The sequence below is a fragment of the Arachis duranensis genome, chromosome 4 (assembly GCF_000817695.3).
Source record: "Arachis duranensis cultivar V14167 chromosome 4, aradu.V14167.gnm2.J7QH, whole genome shotgun sequence".
Taxonomy (NCBI): Eukaryota; Viridiplantae; Streptophyta; class Magnoliopsida; order Fabales; family Fabaceae; genus Arachis; species Arachis duranensis.
The window spans coordinates 110916587-110934410 of record NC_029775.3 but is presented as its reverse complement, the minus strand read 5'-3'; the positions used below and the strand labels follow the sequence as shown (position 1 = coordinate 110934410).

The window sequence follows — 17824 nt, the reverse complement described above, 5'->3', positions numbered from 1 at the left end:
GGCCCGATTAACCAATTTTTTCTTTATAATTTTAAAATATTCTAAAATTAAAATAAATCAAAATTTAAATTTAAAAATAAAATAATTAATAAATCAAAACCTAACTCTATTTACCATTTGTCTTTGATAGCTTACTTACTCACTAGCTTAGCCGTTCCTGGTTCTCTGCGTTATATTGAAGAAGAAGAAGAATAGAAGATATAGAGGTTGAAGACAAACTGAAGAACTACATTGTGTGGTGCGTGGTGTTTGCAGATGATGGAAGCTGTGGTGTTTGTAGATGATAGACTTGGAGGAGAAAAAATTGATACATTTTCTATTAGCGAGATGACAAGAGTAGATTAAAAATTTTTATTTTTTTAATAATTGCATAATTTTAAGACTTTTTTTGCAATTATATTTACTCTTATATTTACAATATGATATTTTATTAATTTAATATATTTTTTAGGGCAATTTACCTAATTAAATAAATTGTGTGAATCGTTTATCTGTATACATAAAATAGAAACTTCTTACGTGCATGTGTAATTTCATTTGTATGTAAATCATGGGAACCTACCACGGTTTCTAATTTCAACGTAAACCATTGGAGGCTATGAGGGTTTATGGTTGGAAGAGATTAGGCATAATCCGTGGCTACCTACCACGGATAAGGAAGAAAAAAACTTAGGCATAAACCGTGGTTGCTTCCCACGGTTTATGAAGAGGAGGTTTTGAACGTAAACCATTATTCCAACTCTCATTTTTGTTGATCACTTTGATCCATATCTACTATTGTGTTAATTTTCGAGTTATTAAAAATTTGCTAAAGGAATTTTTTCTTCTTCTTTGATTTAGATATCTAGATGTATACCTATTATATAGATCCTTATTATTTTTCAGACTTACTTATTAAGTCATATTTTATTGCTTTCAAACAAAATTTAAGATATCAAATATTCAGATTTTTTATTAATCAAATTATAAAATTTGCCAATAATTATAAAAAAATAATATCAAATATTTTATATCTTCTTAAAAGAGTAATATTATATAAACATTACTATTTTAGCTACTATTAACATATACAATTGAATATAAAAATATTATATTGTTGTTGAATATTTTCTCTATTCTTAACACTTATTTGTAATAACTCTTAGTATTTCTCTAGATTTAATATGTCAACTTCTATGTCTCTAACTAATAAAATTATTAAGATTTTCTTAAAATTTCATTTAATTTCAAAACAAAATTGTAATTTTATATTTTTTATTTTTTTCTAATATTTTTAGGAAATTAATTTTTATGTTTTTTAAATTATAAATTTGAGATAAAAAATAAAAATTTTAATAAATAATAAATTATTAATAAATAAAAAAATAAAAATTTTATAAGTTATTTATTTTTTAATGTATAGAATAATAAAATTTTAAGATAATTTAAGTATGATACTAAAATTATTATGTTGTTATTATATGTAACAATTAAGATAAAAATTTATAAATATTTTTAAATTTATTTATTTTTTAATTTTATTTAATTTGAAGCAGATATAAAAATTTAAATTTAAAGAACTATTTTTCTTACATAATTTTAATTACTAATTTTTTTATTTTATATTTAATATGTTAAATCATATTTTGTTCCATTATTTTTTAAAAAATTTTTATTTTTATTTTTATTATTTTTTACTATTCTTCATACACATATTTATCATTTTTTTAATTAAGTAAAATAAAAGTAAGTAGAGAGTACTACATGTATTCCATAGAACAGAAAAAAAGACAACATGAGTAGAAGTTATGTGTAGAATAAAAAAGTAATTTTACAAAGAACAAAAAAAATTAACTAATAATTACATTTTTGACCAAATTTTAAGACGACAATTATATTAAACACTATTTATCAATAAGATTAAGATGGAAAAATAGAAATTGGACACTAAACTATCCTATTCACTTTATATATTGTTATAGATTGTTATTGTTAGTAGAATTATTCCTGTTGGTATTGTTGTTATTTCTATTGTGACAATAATCTCTTTACCAGCTTGAATCTCACTCACATATATATAGAATTTCTCTTCTCATAAACCGTTGCAGCTAACAAATATTTATGCCTACTCAAACTCCTTCATAAACCGTTGCTGCTTACCATATTTTATGTGTATTTACCTCTCTTAGTAAACAGTGATAGTTTCCATTCACAAGTAAACCGTGTCTAGTAGCCACGGTTTATGTATTAAATTGAAACCGTGGTTGGCTCTAACGGTTTATATAAACATAAAAATGCACATGCACGTAAGAAACTTCTGTTTTGTGTATATAGGTAAAGGATTCACTCAATTTATTTAATTAGGCAGATTGCCCTATTTTTTAAATTTTAATTTACAACGTATCCTAAACGTGTCGTATCCAATTTTTTATAAAAAAACGTATCGTTGTATCCGTGTCGTGTCGTGTCCGTATCCCGTATCGTATCAGTGCTTCCTAACTCACCAAACTAAACAGCAGACATGTGTTAGACATGAACATCAATCAAACACTGATGATCTTATTCTTAATATTTTGTCTTGCACTATTCTCAGAAATAAACGTAGCCTAACAAAATAAGTATTAGTTAACTTTTTTTTATTAATTAAATATGTAATAATCAAATTAAATTAAATTGGTCTACTAATTATTTCACTAATTGATTCAATAAATATTGACAGTTTAAACCGAGTTAATTAGTTAATTATTTTTATTAATATAATATTATATAATTGAATATTTATACAAAATTATTTGGTAGTACATTAAAATTAGATTGTAAATTAATAATGTAAAACACTACTGCCAAAAGAAAGTTAATAATGTATATCATCATATTTTGGTTAAAAAAGAAAAGAAAAGTCCCCTAAAAAATTTTGTAAATCAAGTTTCAATTTGTTACGGATCACTTTTTATATTTTCGTTTTATTGGTATTGTCATTGATATTTAATTATTTATAGAGCAATTGATGTTTATAAAGCCGCTACAAAGAGTAGAGAATTAGATTTGTGTGTAAACCACCGTGATCCATCCTAGTCTATGATGTACGTTTCCGTTTCTTTTGACAGTAGTAGTTTATGCATTTTTTCTATTTTTCAGGTAAATCGCGATACAAACAACTTTTGAATACCTTCATCATTTTTCATTTATTGAACTTGTATAATAATTTTTAAATTATTTAATTTTGTAAATTATCCTAAATTAGTTTTCACTTATTAGTTTGTAAAAACTAAAAAGCATTGACTTGAAATAAATATTAAAAAAAAAAAAGGGACGACACTTTGATTTGGTGGTGACTGGTGATGAGGCTTGGCAGAAGCGGGCGATCTGCGGTGAAGCAAAGAGCAAAAAGTGAAGAGTAGAGAAAAGAGGAACGCAGCGAATCACAGAAACTGAGAGAGATAGAGTTCGGAATTGTATGCTGCAATGCCTCATCGTAACAACCCTGCGCCACTTCCCTTAGTGGTCACCCTAAATTGCATCGAAGACTGCTCCATCGAGCTCGAATCCCTAACCGGCGTCGCCGCCGTCGAGCACGTCCCCCTCAGCCGCCTCTCCGACGGCAAGATCGAATCCGCCGCCGCTGTCCTCCTCCACTCCCTCGCCTACCTCCCACGCGCTGCCCAGCGCCGCCTCCGCCCCTACCACCTCCTCCTCTGCCTCGGCTCCTCTGACCGCGCCGTCGACTCCGCACTCGCCTCCGACCTCGGCCTCCGCCTCGTCCATGTCGACACCTCTAGAGCTGAGGAGATCGCTGACACTGTCATGGCCCTCTTCCTCGGCCTCCTCCGCCGCACTCACCTCCTCTCCCGCCACGCTCTCTCCGCCTCCGGCTGGCTCGGTTCCATTCAGCCGCTCTGCCGTGGTATGCGGCGGTGCCGAGGACTCGTACTTGGCATCGTTGGCAGATCTGCCTCCGCCCGGTCGCTTGCAACTCGCAGCTTGGCATTCAAGATGAGCGTGCTTTATTTCGATGTTCATCCGGTACCACCACCTCCGCCTTCTTCTTCAATTGCTGGTTTTCCTTTTTAATTATATTTATTTGTTGTAAAAAAAGTGAATTGAAGGAATGTCCATATTTTGAAATTTGAACTGGTCAGTGGTGTTTCCTTCTGTGGATTTCATGCTTTCATTTAATAGGTTCGTATATTCTTCTTACATTTGATGCAATTGGTGTTTGGCAGCTAGGATTCATGATTAGGATGTTAATTTTAAGAAATGGTCGGTTTTTTTTACTCTGCTTTCTTAACACGAGGCTTTTGGTCTAGTTTGAGATCTCCTAGTTTGGATTTCATGGTGTAAATGTATTTGTGAGTGATGGAGAGTGGATTACGAGGAAGGTAGTAAAATAGGTTCCTAGGAAGTAGGAAGGTAGAGGGAGATCTAGAAAAACTGTAGAGAAAACTCTTAAGAGAGACTTAGAATTTAGCAGGACAATATGTCATTGATTTAATGATTCATGACTTTATGTTGTTGACCACCTGGTGGAACAAGACTTTGTCGCATATAATTATGAGTGACAGTATTGGTGAATATGTGAAGATTATGATGCTTTTGTTTGAACATGAGGCTTGGGTTTTGCATGATTGGTTATGCTGTTTAGTTTATTCATTTCATAATGTTGTTATGCTATTCCTTGACATTGTGAGATTAAGGTCCAACTTTGTTATAATTTTCGTTGAACCTTCTTTACTCTGACTTTCAGCAATATGTGAATGATATCTTTGCTTAGGATTCCTTGTGGGTTAGGGCTTTTGTTGCCTTAGCATACATGTCACATACTCACATGTGCATATTACACAATTAAATAACTAGTATGCATAAAGTGACTGTTTACTTCTTGGCTTTTGCTGATGGGGATGACCAAGGGTAAGGCTTGGATTTGTTGTAGTCTTCCACTTCTAGATGTGTATCAGAGTCTTATAACTTGCATCGCTTATTTCCTTGGAACATTGGTAATCAGTAGCAACCTAACATGACATGCACTTAGTACTACTATCCAACTCCCGTCCGTTGCAAATAGTAAGCCTGAACAGCACAATTGCTATTATTTTTGGCTAACTTTTTCCAGCACCTTGCACTTGCAGGGAAAAGGGAAAGTGAGCTTCCCTCCAGCAGCACGAAGAATGGATACTCTTCATGATTTACTTGCTGCAAGTGACCTTATATCACTCCATTGTGCTCTAACAAATGAAACAATGCAGATCATTAATGCTGAGTGTCTTCAACATGTAAAGCCTGGTATGTATACAATTATACATATTTTAGAGATATTTATTTGAATGTTAGTTATTATGTTTGAATTATCTTAATTATTGATGATATTCCGATATTTCAACAGGTGCTTTTCTTGTAAATACGGGTAGTAGTCAGCTTTTGGATGATTGTGCTGTAAAGCAGCTCTTGATTGATGGAACCTTAGCTGGATGTGCTTTGGATGGTGCAGAAGGGCCCCAGTGGATGGAAGCATGGGTATGGTAACTTTAGGTTTTGAATTCTTTAACTTTCAAGGTGTTATAGGAATTTGTAAATGTCTAGCCAGTTGAGTATTTTCTAACTTACGTATAATGTTTCAGAGGGTTGAACTTTAACGTCTGTCTGTCAAGTGAACATAATATTCTCTCTGGCCGCATAAAATATCATATCATATATTTTCTATATGAGGTGATATATGTTTGCTGTTTTTTTCACTATATCCATGTAGTTGCTGTTTGTGTTTCTTATTGTGTTTGAAATAAGCAGCCTTTAACAAGTTGCCACCCTAGGCTGTCCAAAAACTGATGAAGAATAGAGTTATTATAAATGATAACAGTGATCTAGCATGTATGCAAGCTCTGGTCCAAAAACAGGACATTGTTCAAATTGATTTTGGCATTTGATAATTCTCTATCAGAGAAAAAAATGAAGCAAATGAAAAACTGTATTCTGAAGATAAAGTGTAGGTTTCGCAAAAGTTGGTCAGCATAAATTGGATTATCTACTTATATTGTATATTTCTCACTATCTGTTAGCATAGAATAGTAAAATATAATAATGAATGATGCTAACATCTATTGCATGTGTGCTTCAGGTTAAGGAGATGCCTAATGTGTTGATACTTCCACGAAGTGCAGATTACAGTGAAGAAGTCTGGATGGAGATAAGGGAGAAAGCAATATCTATATTACAGACATTCTTCGTTGACGGGATTATTCCAAAGAGTGCCATGTCTGATGTGGAAGAAGAGAGTGAGGTGGATGATGAAAATGAACAATCTGATCAACAGTACAAAGAAAATTCTCTACAGATTATTGTTAGAGAGCAACTAGATGATGTTCAAGTAAGCCCAAGTCCTGAAACCTCCCAAAAGAAAGGAAGCATTCAAGTAAAAGAATCTTCATCCCAGAACCAGGTTTCAAGTTTGACTCAGAGTACATCCACTAGATCTGAAGGTAGGCGCAGCAGGTCTGGTAAAAAGGCTAAAAAGAGGCATACACGTCAGAAGTCCCAGCCAAAACCAGAAGATCCATCTGCACTGGAGAAAGAAGGCACATCTCAGAGAGACGATACTGCCATGAGTGGCACAGATCATGCCCTAAGTTCCAGCTCTGAAGATTCAAGAAGTAGAAAAACTCCAATAGAATCGTTGCAAGAAGCAACTGCCACTTCAGTTCTAGTGCCAAGCATGAGACTTAGTGGAAATTGTACTGAACTTTTAAGAGATGGATATGTCATAGCCCTTTATGCAAGGGATCGCCCAGCACTTCATGTATCAAGACAGAGAGTTAAAGGTGGTGGTTGGATTTTGGATTCAATGTCAAGTGTGTCAAAAAGAGACCCTGCTGCACAGTTCCTCATAATCTTCAGAAGCAAGGTTAGTTTTACAGAAATACACCCATCCAATCAGCTTGGTTCCAGCTTGCTACAAATAATAATTTAGAGCGGTATATCCTGTCTTTACTTTTAGCTTTCTAGTTGTAATGCAAACTAGCTGATATCAGAGTGATGCATTTATTTCAGGACACAATTGGCTTGCGATCTCTTGCAGCTGGTGGAAAATTATTGCAGGTAACTGAATAGAATGCCAAAAGTTTCTTAATTTAAAAAATTGTGTGGACTCGACAGTTATGTTAATTACTAATTCTTTTATGTACTATATTGCTACTCTAAATATTCTATTTCAGATAGTAGCTAGAGATTTTTATGCATGGTTCCTTCCCCCAATTTATATTCACATTGCTAATGCAATGAGAGCATTTTAATTTGGTTACATGGATCCATTTGATTTTTCAGATCAATAGAAGAATGGAATTTGTATTTGCTAGTCATAGTTTTGATGTTTGGGAGAATTGGACGCTGGAAGGTTCCTTACAGGAATGTAGACTGGTGAACTGTAGAAATCAATCAGTAAGTTCTCTTTGTCATCTTATTATGTTGCTGTTCACAACATATTGGTATAATGGTACAAGAATCATATGTTTCCCCTTTAATTTCCTAGCTACTTCTGAAACAAACTTAATTGGCTGCATTTTACATTGAGGATTTCCAAAATAGTTATTTGATTTATTTCCTTTACAAACCTATCTTTTTAGATTCTTTTCACATCCATATACAAGAGAATTTGTGTTGGTGAGGTCTAGAAGACATCTTAGTTCCAAGGAATCATTGTGTTTCTTGACTTACCCTTTTCTTGCAAAACCTCATTGCAAACTCGATGCATTGGGAAATTACTATTGTCTTATATTTGGTGGTGTGGTTATGGAAGATATTGCCTTTGAATGAAGTCATCATTCCTTGACATCGCACTGTTCTAGTCAACCATTACATTATAATTACATTCATTTTGGTCTTTCATTATTTTATGCGTTATTTAAAGGGCTGTGATAATATTTAAGTTGGTGATTTGGTTCTTAAAATTTCTTCAACCTGATTAGTTTATCTTCGTTGATACAAATCCATAGGCTGTTTTGGACGTGCGTGTTGAGATTTTGGCAACTGTAGGAGAAGATGGAGTAACTCGTTGGATTGAATAGACTAGTATGGTGAGTTTGAGCTTATTTCCTGTCTGGGTCTGTATTATTTAAAACAAAAGTGATGAGCTTCTAAATCTTTCTTGTGCCCAGCGGTATTTGATCTCCAAAAAGTTTCCTTATGGGAAGATTGGAATGTATTTGTAGTGTTGAGCAGACCTCTCTTGGTGATTTTTTCTTCTTCCCTTCTTTCTTTTTTACTTCCTCCTCCTCCTCTTTCTCCTCCTTGTTTTCTCTTTCCTTTTTTTACTTTTTTTCTTTCTTTTTCTTTTTTGGGGTGATGTTATCATTGATTGAGGAAATCCATGAGATTATATTGAGTGTGATGAAATCTATGCCCTCATTGCCCTGACATGATGCGTATTTATTCTAATGTCGATCATCGAACTGTTTTTGAAATTATGAAGTTAAAAGTAGAAAATAAGAAAGGGGGAAAAATTATTTTTGATATATTATTATTATTATTATTAATAATGAACATGAAACAATTTCTAAGATTATTCCATGTTCCATCGAATGGTTTAATAGACGTTACGTTATTATTATTTATATAATTAAAAATACAATGAACAAAGAAAGAGAAATATTAGGAGATTATCAAAATTTATTGTTTTTGGTTCTCATTTAACAATCAATTTAATTTTTTTTAATTTAATTCTTTTAGACTGATAATCTAATAATATTTTATTTTATATTTTTAAACATTGATAACTTATTAATGACTAAAAACAATAAATTTTGATGGTTTTTTAGTATTTTCTCTTTTTAATTTAATATTTCTTAAATTAGAATGCAAGTCCTCTTCTTTTTCTTTCGACAACGAGTGGAGCCCTTTTTAATAGGTGGGCAGATTTCTACAATGAAAATTTATGCAGTGGATTTCGGATTCTCTTGCGTATAAAATGTGGTCATAAAGATTAGTATGCACTATGGAGTGCCTTTGCGTGAGGAGACTCCTCTTGAAGTTGCCAGAGGCAAGTGTATGTATCAATAGAAAGTGTGATCCGTAACAGATGAAGCAGCTTAGCTTGATTCCACTGTTTGTAGCACAACTGAAACGTTTTGATTTTGAGTATTTACCCAAATTGGTTCCTAAGAAATTCCAAAATAGACATTTTAATCCGTAACTAAAATTAATCACTATGTTAGCCCTCAACGTTTTCTGGTGTCAGACAAATTGATTTTTTCCAACGTTTTCAAATAATTAGACACATTGATCCCCAACAATTTGTCTGACGTCAGAAAACGTTGAAGACTAACAGAGTGATTAATTTTAGTTGAGGACTAAAACATCCACTTCAAAAATTTTTAGGAACCAATTTGGATAAATAATCTTTGATTTTAGATATGTCATTTCAACATTGTTACACTGTATTTAGTTGATATAAGACTGCCAAAGGACCGACTGATCACTCCTCTCAAAAGTTACATCCCCATATCCTCTCAATTTTTTTCCCCCTCTTGCAGGAAATTTTCTTAGTCCCACTTAAAAAAATTTTAATAGAACACTTCATAATACCACTTGAAAAAAACTTTGGGAAAATACATTTCCTACTCTCCCATGTGCAACAATAACACGTCAAAAATAGCAGAATCAAACATATGGACATCAAAAATAGTAGAATCAAACATGTGGATGAAAAAAGGTTAACATATTTTCTCAATTTCAACTATTTTATTTTAGGGTTAACATGCCACATGAAGCACTCTTAAGGTTTACCTCATCAATTTAGTTAAATATCACATCTGGTTTTTAATCTGAAACCCTAGTATGGGAAAGATCCTTGATCTTTTGTGTCGCCAGAAAAGAGGCAGCAAATTCAAATCCTAGCAAAAACATTCCAATTAATGAGAATTTACTACTTTAAAAAATAAAAAGTGAAAGCCAACTAATCTGCAAAAGAAAAGGATGATATTGAAAACCCATATTTCATGCATGAGTTATAGATGAGCCACAACACGGGGAGAATACAATTGTAGTATACACATCAACAATGATTAAATACACTATCTATACCCAAAACCCAAGTCTAGCTCTTGACCATACATTCCCCCCTGGCTATGCCCTGAAGCATGGATTGGCTTTGAGTTTGCCCTCAGCTCCATCTCAAAAAGCCTCTGAAGTGCTTCTGGATGATTTCTACCACCACCTACTTCTGGCGCTGATAACAATAGTCCAAAAGGAAAAAGAAAGTCAGGATTGAGAACACAGCAAGAGACTAAAATGATACTTTGGATCATGGGATCCTATAATTGGTAGATGTTTGCCGCAGCAAATCTGGTGTCTTTGACATTTTTGCAAAATAGGTTGAGAGCAATATGCAAGATAACTTTTGTGCATAAATCAAAGGGAACAGTTCAAAACGAAAATATGGCGGATTAGGGAATGGATCCTCTCAATTTTTTCTCTCAATTGATGTTGTAAAGTGTGATCTTTCACCATACATTTTTTAAGTGGGATCAAAAGAAAACATGTAAAAAGATATTGTATGGTAAAAGACGACACTTTATAACATCAACTCAGAGAAAATTTGAGAGGATCCATTCCCAGTGTATGCCATTTGATTGAGGCAAGGATGATTCAATAACACCTTTAGCCATCAAGCCCAACAAAAAACACATGCAAGAACAATGAAATTACATCAACCTGTAGATAATCATGCATGCAAATAAAGAATTCACATGTAACAATTATATCAAATCATGAAAACAGATTATTCCAAATTAAAAAAAAAAAACAAAGATCCATAATTCACAGTCATCCAAATAAGTTAGGGTGTGTGAAATATTCTGACCACTGAAATCTGGGACAATCATACAACAGAGAAGCATGATACTAAAGCACATAAAATGGAAATACCTTGCACTTGCATTCCAGGGCCAAAATTAGGATGCTGGTGACCACTAAATGGGATGCCTTGCATTGGGTTCGGTTCCTGCATAAAACCAGTCATGGGGATGCTTGCATGAGGAGGCATTGGCCCACCCCTCGGGAATCCTCTTAATAAATGAGGAGGGGGAAGGTTCCCCTGCATCTGCATCTGTTGAAGCATTGAGTGCTGAGCATGATCAAACCCAGGATTTGGTTGATGGAAAGGAGGACCAAGCATATTTCCAGGAAATTGATGATTTGGTGGAGAGTCATGACGAACCATGCCCTCGGGAGTTCCAAGCTTCATATAAGAACTAATATGGGGACGATGAGAATCCATTTGATTGAACATTGGACCCATGTGATTCATCTGAGGGGGATGCAGCTGTGGAGCTCTTTGGACATTAAGATTATACGGAAGCCCGGGTTCCCTCATATCATAAGGACCGGGAGGGTATGGTAGACCTTCTTGATTTCTCACAAGTCGTTCATCTCTAAATCCAGGATTCAGAGCAGCCAGCTTTCGGGTAATGTCAATAGATGTGTCTTGGGATAAATCTGTTTTAACTGAATTTCCAGCAGACAAAAAGTTTCGAAGAGGATCACCAACTGAAAGCAAGCTGTCTTCTTCAGGAAGGTGAAAATCACGACGCCGATTGAAACCACTGATATTGGAAGTCTCATTTTCAAGTAGCAAAGGATTAAGATCTCTCTGGGAATCACCATAACCTAACCATTGCTCCTCTAATCTACTTGATTTTGGTTGATGAGATTTTTCTGAAGTAACACCACTTCCATGCCTGGCCAGATGTTCACCTGAAGAAGTGTGAATAGTGTCTGATGTAGGAAAAGGAAATAACATCGAGTCTGAAACATCACCCCCTGCAGATCCAACTGAACCCCTTTGAACAGAAACAGGTGCACCAACTGATTGCAACTCCTTCATAAAAGCTGTCCCAAAAAGGGTTTCCAGGGTCAATGTCTTTGATGAACTGGAAACATCTGCATTTGCTTCTAGTGGATTATCAATAACGTTGCCAGCAGTGGCTACTTCGGGATTGAGCACCTTGTCGTTAGAATCTAGAATGGATGAGAGTTCCACATCTTTATGTGAGGTTCCTTTCTGTAACAAAGAAAGGAGGTGGTGGGATGCATGATTATCTATATTTGGAGTTGACGGCTCCGTCTTTACATCAAAATCTTTGTCCTGCATGGGCTGCTTACTAGACGAGCCATTCTCACCAACTTGTGACAAAATTGATTGTTCTAGATCTTCACAAGTAAGAACCGCTGGTACAACCTCGGTTTTCTCACTCTTGTAAAATTGTTCAGAGTTACTAATATTGGCATGTGCTACACTTGATGCCAAGTGCTCACCAACAGGTTCAAGATTTTGTGAAGGGAAATTAGGTGTAGTGTGCTGGGTTGCTGTCATATTAGGCATCTGCAAACCGCCTTTTTCACCACCAACAATAAGTGATAGCAAGTCATTTGGCCTATGCGTCAAGTCATCTGCTGACTTCTTTTCTGCACCATGTTGTGTGGAGAGTTAGACAATAATCCGACATGATGTCAAATAGTGCGAATTGAAAATATTGATGCACTAAATCACCATCGTACCTGTACCTTCTTCAACAAACCAATGAGCAAACTTCGAAGATTGGAAGGTGTTTGGACTCCAAGGCTCATCTGCTTTAGCATCAGGCTGCTACAAGAGCATAAATAGTAAAATCCACATTATTGTTACAAAATAACAGCAGAAATATATAAGACTTGTAGAAATCATAATATCTCTAACCTACTAGGTATAATAATCATTTTCAATGAAACGTCTGCCAATTGTGGCTTCTCAAATGTATGTTAACCCAATCACACAGAAGAGTAGTTCATCGACAGATCACAAGTTCAGTGAAAGCTTTCTTGAGATTACTGATATGGAATTCGAGTAAGTGCCACAATTACCTCAATAATACTAGTTGGTTTTCCACTGTTTAATGATGAAGTATTGCCACCGAAAAGCTTGAATAGGATAGAATTTGAGTTTTCTTGATCAAAACCTCCTGCAGCCTCCTTGCCTTTTACGTCAGCATTAAGCTGAATAAATTCACTATCCTCTGATGATTCCAAAGCTTCAGAAAGAGCAGATCTCTTCCTCACTTGATCACCCATTCCAAGTTTAATGCCTGGAGTATCCACAGCCGATAAATCTGCTTCCTTCACTGATAATGCTTCTTCTATGTTTTCAGAATTCATATTGAATGCATGACTACCATTTGTATCCCCAGGCTCAGACGGCCCAACCTAGTAAGCACCAGAAGAATCAACAGAGTATAAAAAGAAAGCCTAGAAGAATGACATATTTTCGTGATTAAACACATTAAAGTGCACTTCAAACATATAACAAGCAAAAGAACAAATCATTTGGTATCAACATTCTAATCTGATACCATTTGAACTAGTGACATCGGATTCAATGTGAATTATTAAAAATTTAGGAAGACATTATGCCATCCTTTCAGTTTAAATTGATTCCTAATATTACTAACTTTATCTTCATGGGGAGAAATGAACATTTGGTACTTGAATATTATACATTTCAGTGAAGGATGGTTTTGAAACAACAAATCACAATCTAGAATCTTCTAACCAACTCTAGTTAAATGATGTTAGTGGCAATAAGTCAAATTACAGTTCACTACCCCAAAGCATCTCCTTAATTCTATGAACAATTGAACATTTTATTGCTCTCCATAGACTCCATGAGATTCCCTAATGTTTTGTCTCCTAAGGATTAGACCTGAAACCAACAACGTGCATGTGCTTGCTGAGGTTCCAGACTCGGATTTTATTTGTCTTGAAATTCCCAGCATAAAAGAAACATGTCTCCTGGACCCAGTCACCTTTTGCTTTTAAAATAAAAAATAAACATCACAAGACTTGGATCACTCTCCAAACACTCAGCCACACACTCAAATTATACGACACAAAACACCAATAGGATAAATTATAAATTTTAAATTATCAGAGAGGAATAATGATTTAAAATTATAAAAAAAAATCATCTTGAAGCAAGTAAAAAATTTATTTATATAGTATGGTTTTCACTTTTAGATCTATACAGGCCTAAAGAAGGTTCAAGTAAATACATAAAATATCTTATACAGAAAATCATGGCTACTTTAGAAGTATTCAGGCCTCATAACTCTGAACAATAACAGAAAATCAGAAATGCCCTCCACAGACATAAAATTTGTACAATAATGGCTAGTTAGACTGGAGAGGAAGTTGCATGCCTAATTCAATACTTTAAGCAACTAAGACTTGAGCTTAGGATTTGAAAATGACAGCATTTTAAGATTAATTATGCATCAAAAACCATGAATAAGATACAAGCCAAAAATGCAACTATCTACCTCTGTTGCACAAATGTTAGACGATGTTTTGGTGACTGAATTCCTTTCCAACATTGCGCCTCCAAAACCAGGGGGAACAAAACCAGGGGGTACAAGTGGTCTAGCAGCTGAAGGAGCATGTGAAACAGAAGATTTCTCATCATTGCTTAATGCTGATAGATTTGCAGCAGGCTCCACTGACTCATCATTTCTATTAATTAGCTTTTTCTCATCATCATCTAGAAGTGAATTGATGTCAAATTCATCCTTACTCTTGCCTGGGTTCAGCTTATTCTTTTCTTGGAAAGATTTCTGCTGTTCCTTTCGCATCAATTCAAATGAAGCTGGCAAGAAAGTTGTCATCCAGTTAGTTAAATCGATAAGGAAAAACTTATGAATGACCCCAAGTATAATGATAAACATAAATAGTGAGAACAAATATTGCCTCTGCCACAATATCTTCCAAAAGAAAGTCGTTACCTCTCCTCTTTCTTTCCTCTTCCACCCTGTCCTCACTCGTACATTCCAAAGAACCGAAAGTTTCATCATTATAAGAGTCATTAGTCTCCCTCCGAGAGTGTGGTGCCTGAAGGCATCCAAAGCCAAAAGATGAACCAGACACACGATATCAATTCTCTTGTGCGCAGCTCCACCGAATGAAATGAAAATCATTCTCCAGAGTTGATACTTATGTTGTTTAAGATATAACAACTGTAACTAACCTTATAGGGACGTGGGGGGTGATAAGGCTCATTAGATCGATTTAGCTGGTGGCTGTCATTAGCTCGAAACTTGGAAGCAGACAACCCAGGTGAATACCCAGTAGGTCTTGGAAAAGAGCCACTACCAAGAAGTCCATCATGCTCAGGGCTTTGCCATGATCTGCGAGATTGGTTGCCAAAACGTTTTCCAGAATCTATAAATTGACATGAAAATGAAGTACATCAACATAATACAACAACAACAACAACAACAACAATAATAATAAAGAAATCTTCTTACAGAAACAGATTTAAAATAGCCTTCTATATCAGTCTAAATAGTTGAGATTTGTTAGGGCAGTTGTGGATTCCTTTACTAAATAAATGAGTATTCTATTCTTATTAATCAACTATAGAGCAAACCTGAATCCCATTCAGATTGAGAATCACTATCTTTGTCAGACCGTCCCGAAGAACGAGATTCCCATTTTCCATGGACCCCGCGCGAAAAACTATCACTTCGAGTGGGAGGGGATGAACTGTATTCATTTCGTCTGAAACTATGCATTGACAAACCACCAGTACTTCTCTGTCGTTCTTGGGGTGCATCTTCAAACTCACTGTTTAAAAAAAGGGGCATAGATAAAAAACCAAAAACAAAGCCTAACACAATAATGGAAGAGCACCAATCACCAAAAAAGGGTACATAAGACAACATAAAGAAGCAAAAAAAGATGTAGCATTCCGGCATTCGCTTTTCAAATTAAAAATTGGACGATGTGGTGTCGCAGAATTTACCTTAGAAGTGACCGATCAAATCCACTAGGCAACTCTCTGCAGACATCCAATCCACTGAGTGATAACATAAATTCTCGAGTATATGTTATTTTCCCCTTCCTGAACCACCAAACAAGATGAGTGTCTCATCATGACCATAATTTGATGAAACAAGTTACAATAAAGCAGAAATACTTATCAATAAAGGAAGAAAATTTTACTTCTGCAATCCATGATCAGTTGCATGATCCAACAAGATTTTATCTTCACTTTCCGTGCTCATTTTTTTCTCTCCAAGCAAGAGCTACGCCAAACGAAGCAGACGAACAATGCCAACTACCTCAAACTGATGAAAAATGCAAAACTATCAACTACCAAGAAGTGCACTAGTCACTACCCATCACTTATCCAATTCAATAACACAATCTCACACTCATTGAGAACCCAAACTATAAAATCTACCAAAAACTATTATGCTCCCAACTCCAACACCAGCACCAACACTAAAACAGAGTTAAGTACAAAGATTAATCAAACGTAACTATTGTTCTTCTAGTGCAAGCACAAGGTCAATCCTAGCTAATCCATATAACCCAATACAACCCTGAAATGGAAAAATTCTCAAATCTACCAAACCTGGACCTGAGAACTTATATATACAATCACAAGCAGAACAATTCCCCACTCACTGATCCAGCTCAATCAACAAGACCTATCATCCATAACCCTCCCAAGCTTCCTCCTTTACGAAAGATTACCAATATCCATCACCTAAAAAGCCGTGAAAAGGAAAAGGAAACACTCAACCTACAACAAAATCCGCGAACCAAAGAGATTCAATCTATGTGCATATACACACGTTAATCGCCTCTTTGAGCAAAATCAACACAAAAAGGAAAAAAGAAAAAAAACTACAGGTTTTTTTATTGGAGGAAGAGATTCGATGCAAAAACTCGTGGAATACCCATGAATTCTGAGCTCCGAGAAATTTGTGCCTAATCTAATTGCTCCGCCATGGGAAATGGAAAACAAAAACAAAAAAAGGGACACAATTTAGGGTTTTGATTCTTTTTTCTTTTCAGAGAAATTATGCGGATCTAAGGTGTGAAATAATGTGAATCGATGAAGGTGAAGTGTGCGAAAAAATTTTTGGGGTTTTGCAGTGATGGATCGCGAAAGAGGAAGAGGGAGTAAAAAAAAGAGCAGAGGGATTTGAAGGAAAGAGAAAGGTGTTTGTTAAATTAGTTTTTTTTTCTTTTTGGTTTTCTACGCGCTTGGATTCTTCGCTCTCTGTATCTCCCTGATTTGCTATGCCTATTTTTACAGTCTCTTTCTTCAAATGGAATGGATTAATCTGTTAGATTAATTGATTACTAATTAATTAATGTAATTAATACTACATAAATTAGTAAAAATATAAATTTTAACTAGTTCTAAAAATACATATTAAGATTAAAAATTAAAAAATTATTAAAAATACAAAAAAAATTAAAATTTTAATACATGTATATTATAGTTATTAAAAAATTAAAAGTTTTTACTTTTCACTAATATAATAATACAAACTTTTATTTTTGATGAATTATCGGAATAAAAAAATTTATACAAAACTTTCTATATTTTATATGAACTGTATCTACAGTTATCCAAATTATTTTATATTTATCAGTTTATTAAAATTAAATTTAAAATAATACAAGATTTATTTTAGTTACATAATAAAGAATTGAATAATATATTTTTTTCTAATATTTAAATATCTTTAACGTTTAAATCGTCTTATCTTAGTCTTTAACATTTTAAAATTGTTTTAATATTATTATGTTGTTAGTAATCTGTTAATAGAACTAACGGTAGAGATAATTTTAAATCGTTAGAAAATTAAATAGAATAAAAATTTTGAAGAACAAAAATGATATATTATTTTTAGAAGAATTAACAAATCAAGTAAAATGAATTTTAACAAAATAAATTGTATTATGAATTTAAAATTTTTACTCATGCTTATAAATGGTTAGTAGATAAATTTCTAGAAAAAAAATATTATACGTATAC

The 17824-nt window shown here is 34.1% G+C and overlaps 2 protein-coding genes across 3 annotated transcripts; one reads left to right on the top strand and one right to left on the bottom strand.

The window, feature by feature from the left end:
• Positions 1-3236: 3236 nt before the first annotated feature.
• LOC107485858 (C-terminal binding protein AN) lies at positions 3237-8211 on the top strand. The gene is made up of 7 exons (XM_016106398.3): positions 3237-4002; positions 5106-5259; positions 5360-5490; positions 6089-6871; positions 7018-7065; positions 7291-7404; positions 7959-8211. The coding sequence occupies exons 1-7, from the start codon at positions 3445-3447 to the stop codon at positions 8028-8030; spliced, it is 1860 nt and encodes a 619-aa protein (XP_015961884.1). The 5' UTR covers positions 3237-3444; the 3' UTR covers positions 8031-8211.
• Positions 8212-9917: 1706 nt separating this feature from the next.
• LOC107485859 (uncharacterized) lies at positions 9918-17052 on the bottom strand. Of its 2 annotated transcripts, none has more exons than XM_016106399.3 (10): positions 15991-17052; positions 15791-15889; positions 15416-15612; positions 15014-15207; positions 14772-14877; positions 14313-14635; positions 12862-13200; positions 12520-12607; positions 10888-12426; positions 9918-10189 (listed from the first exon to the last, which is right to left on the bottom strand). In XM_016106399.3, exons 1-10 carry the CDS (start codon positions 16050-16052, stop codon positions 10035-10037), a joined length of 3102 nt encoding a protein of 1033 aa, XP_015961885.1. In that variant the 5' UTR covers positions 16053-17052; the 3' UTR covers positions 9918-10034. The 2 variants fall into 2 exon arrangements, with proteins under 2 accessions (XP_015961885.1, XP_015961886.1); XM_016106400.3 differs by having other exon boundaries at positions 12520-12604.
• Positions 17053-17824: the final 772 nt, after the last annotated feature.

Bases quoted from the DNA above. Each gene is read 5' to 3' on its own strand.
- LOC107485858 (XM_016106398.3), top strand. From the start codon at position 3,445: ATGCCTCATCGTAACAACCCTGCGCCACTTCCCTTAGTGGTCACCCTA. The intron at 5,260-5,359 runs GTATGTATACAA...ATATTTCAACAG, and splicing joins TCTTCAACATGTAAAGCCTG to GTGCTTTTCTTGTAAATACG. The intron at 6,872-7,017 runs GTTAGTTTTACA...CATTTATTTCAG, and splicing joins TCATAATCTTCAGAAGCAAG to GACACAATTGGCTTGCGATC.
- LOC107485859 (XM_016106399.3), bottom strand. From the start codon at position 16,052: ATGAGCACGGAAAGTGAAGATAAAATCTTGTTGGATCATGCAACTGAT. The intron at 15,613-15,790 runs GTAAATTCTGCG...TTTTTTAAACAG, and splicing joins TTTGATCGGTCACTTCTAAG to TGAGTTTGAAGATGCACCCC. The intron at 14,878-15,013 runs GTTAGTTACAGT...GGATGCCTTCAG, and splicing joins ACCCCCCACGTCCCTATAAG to GCACCACACTCTCGGAGGGA.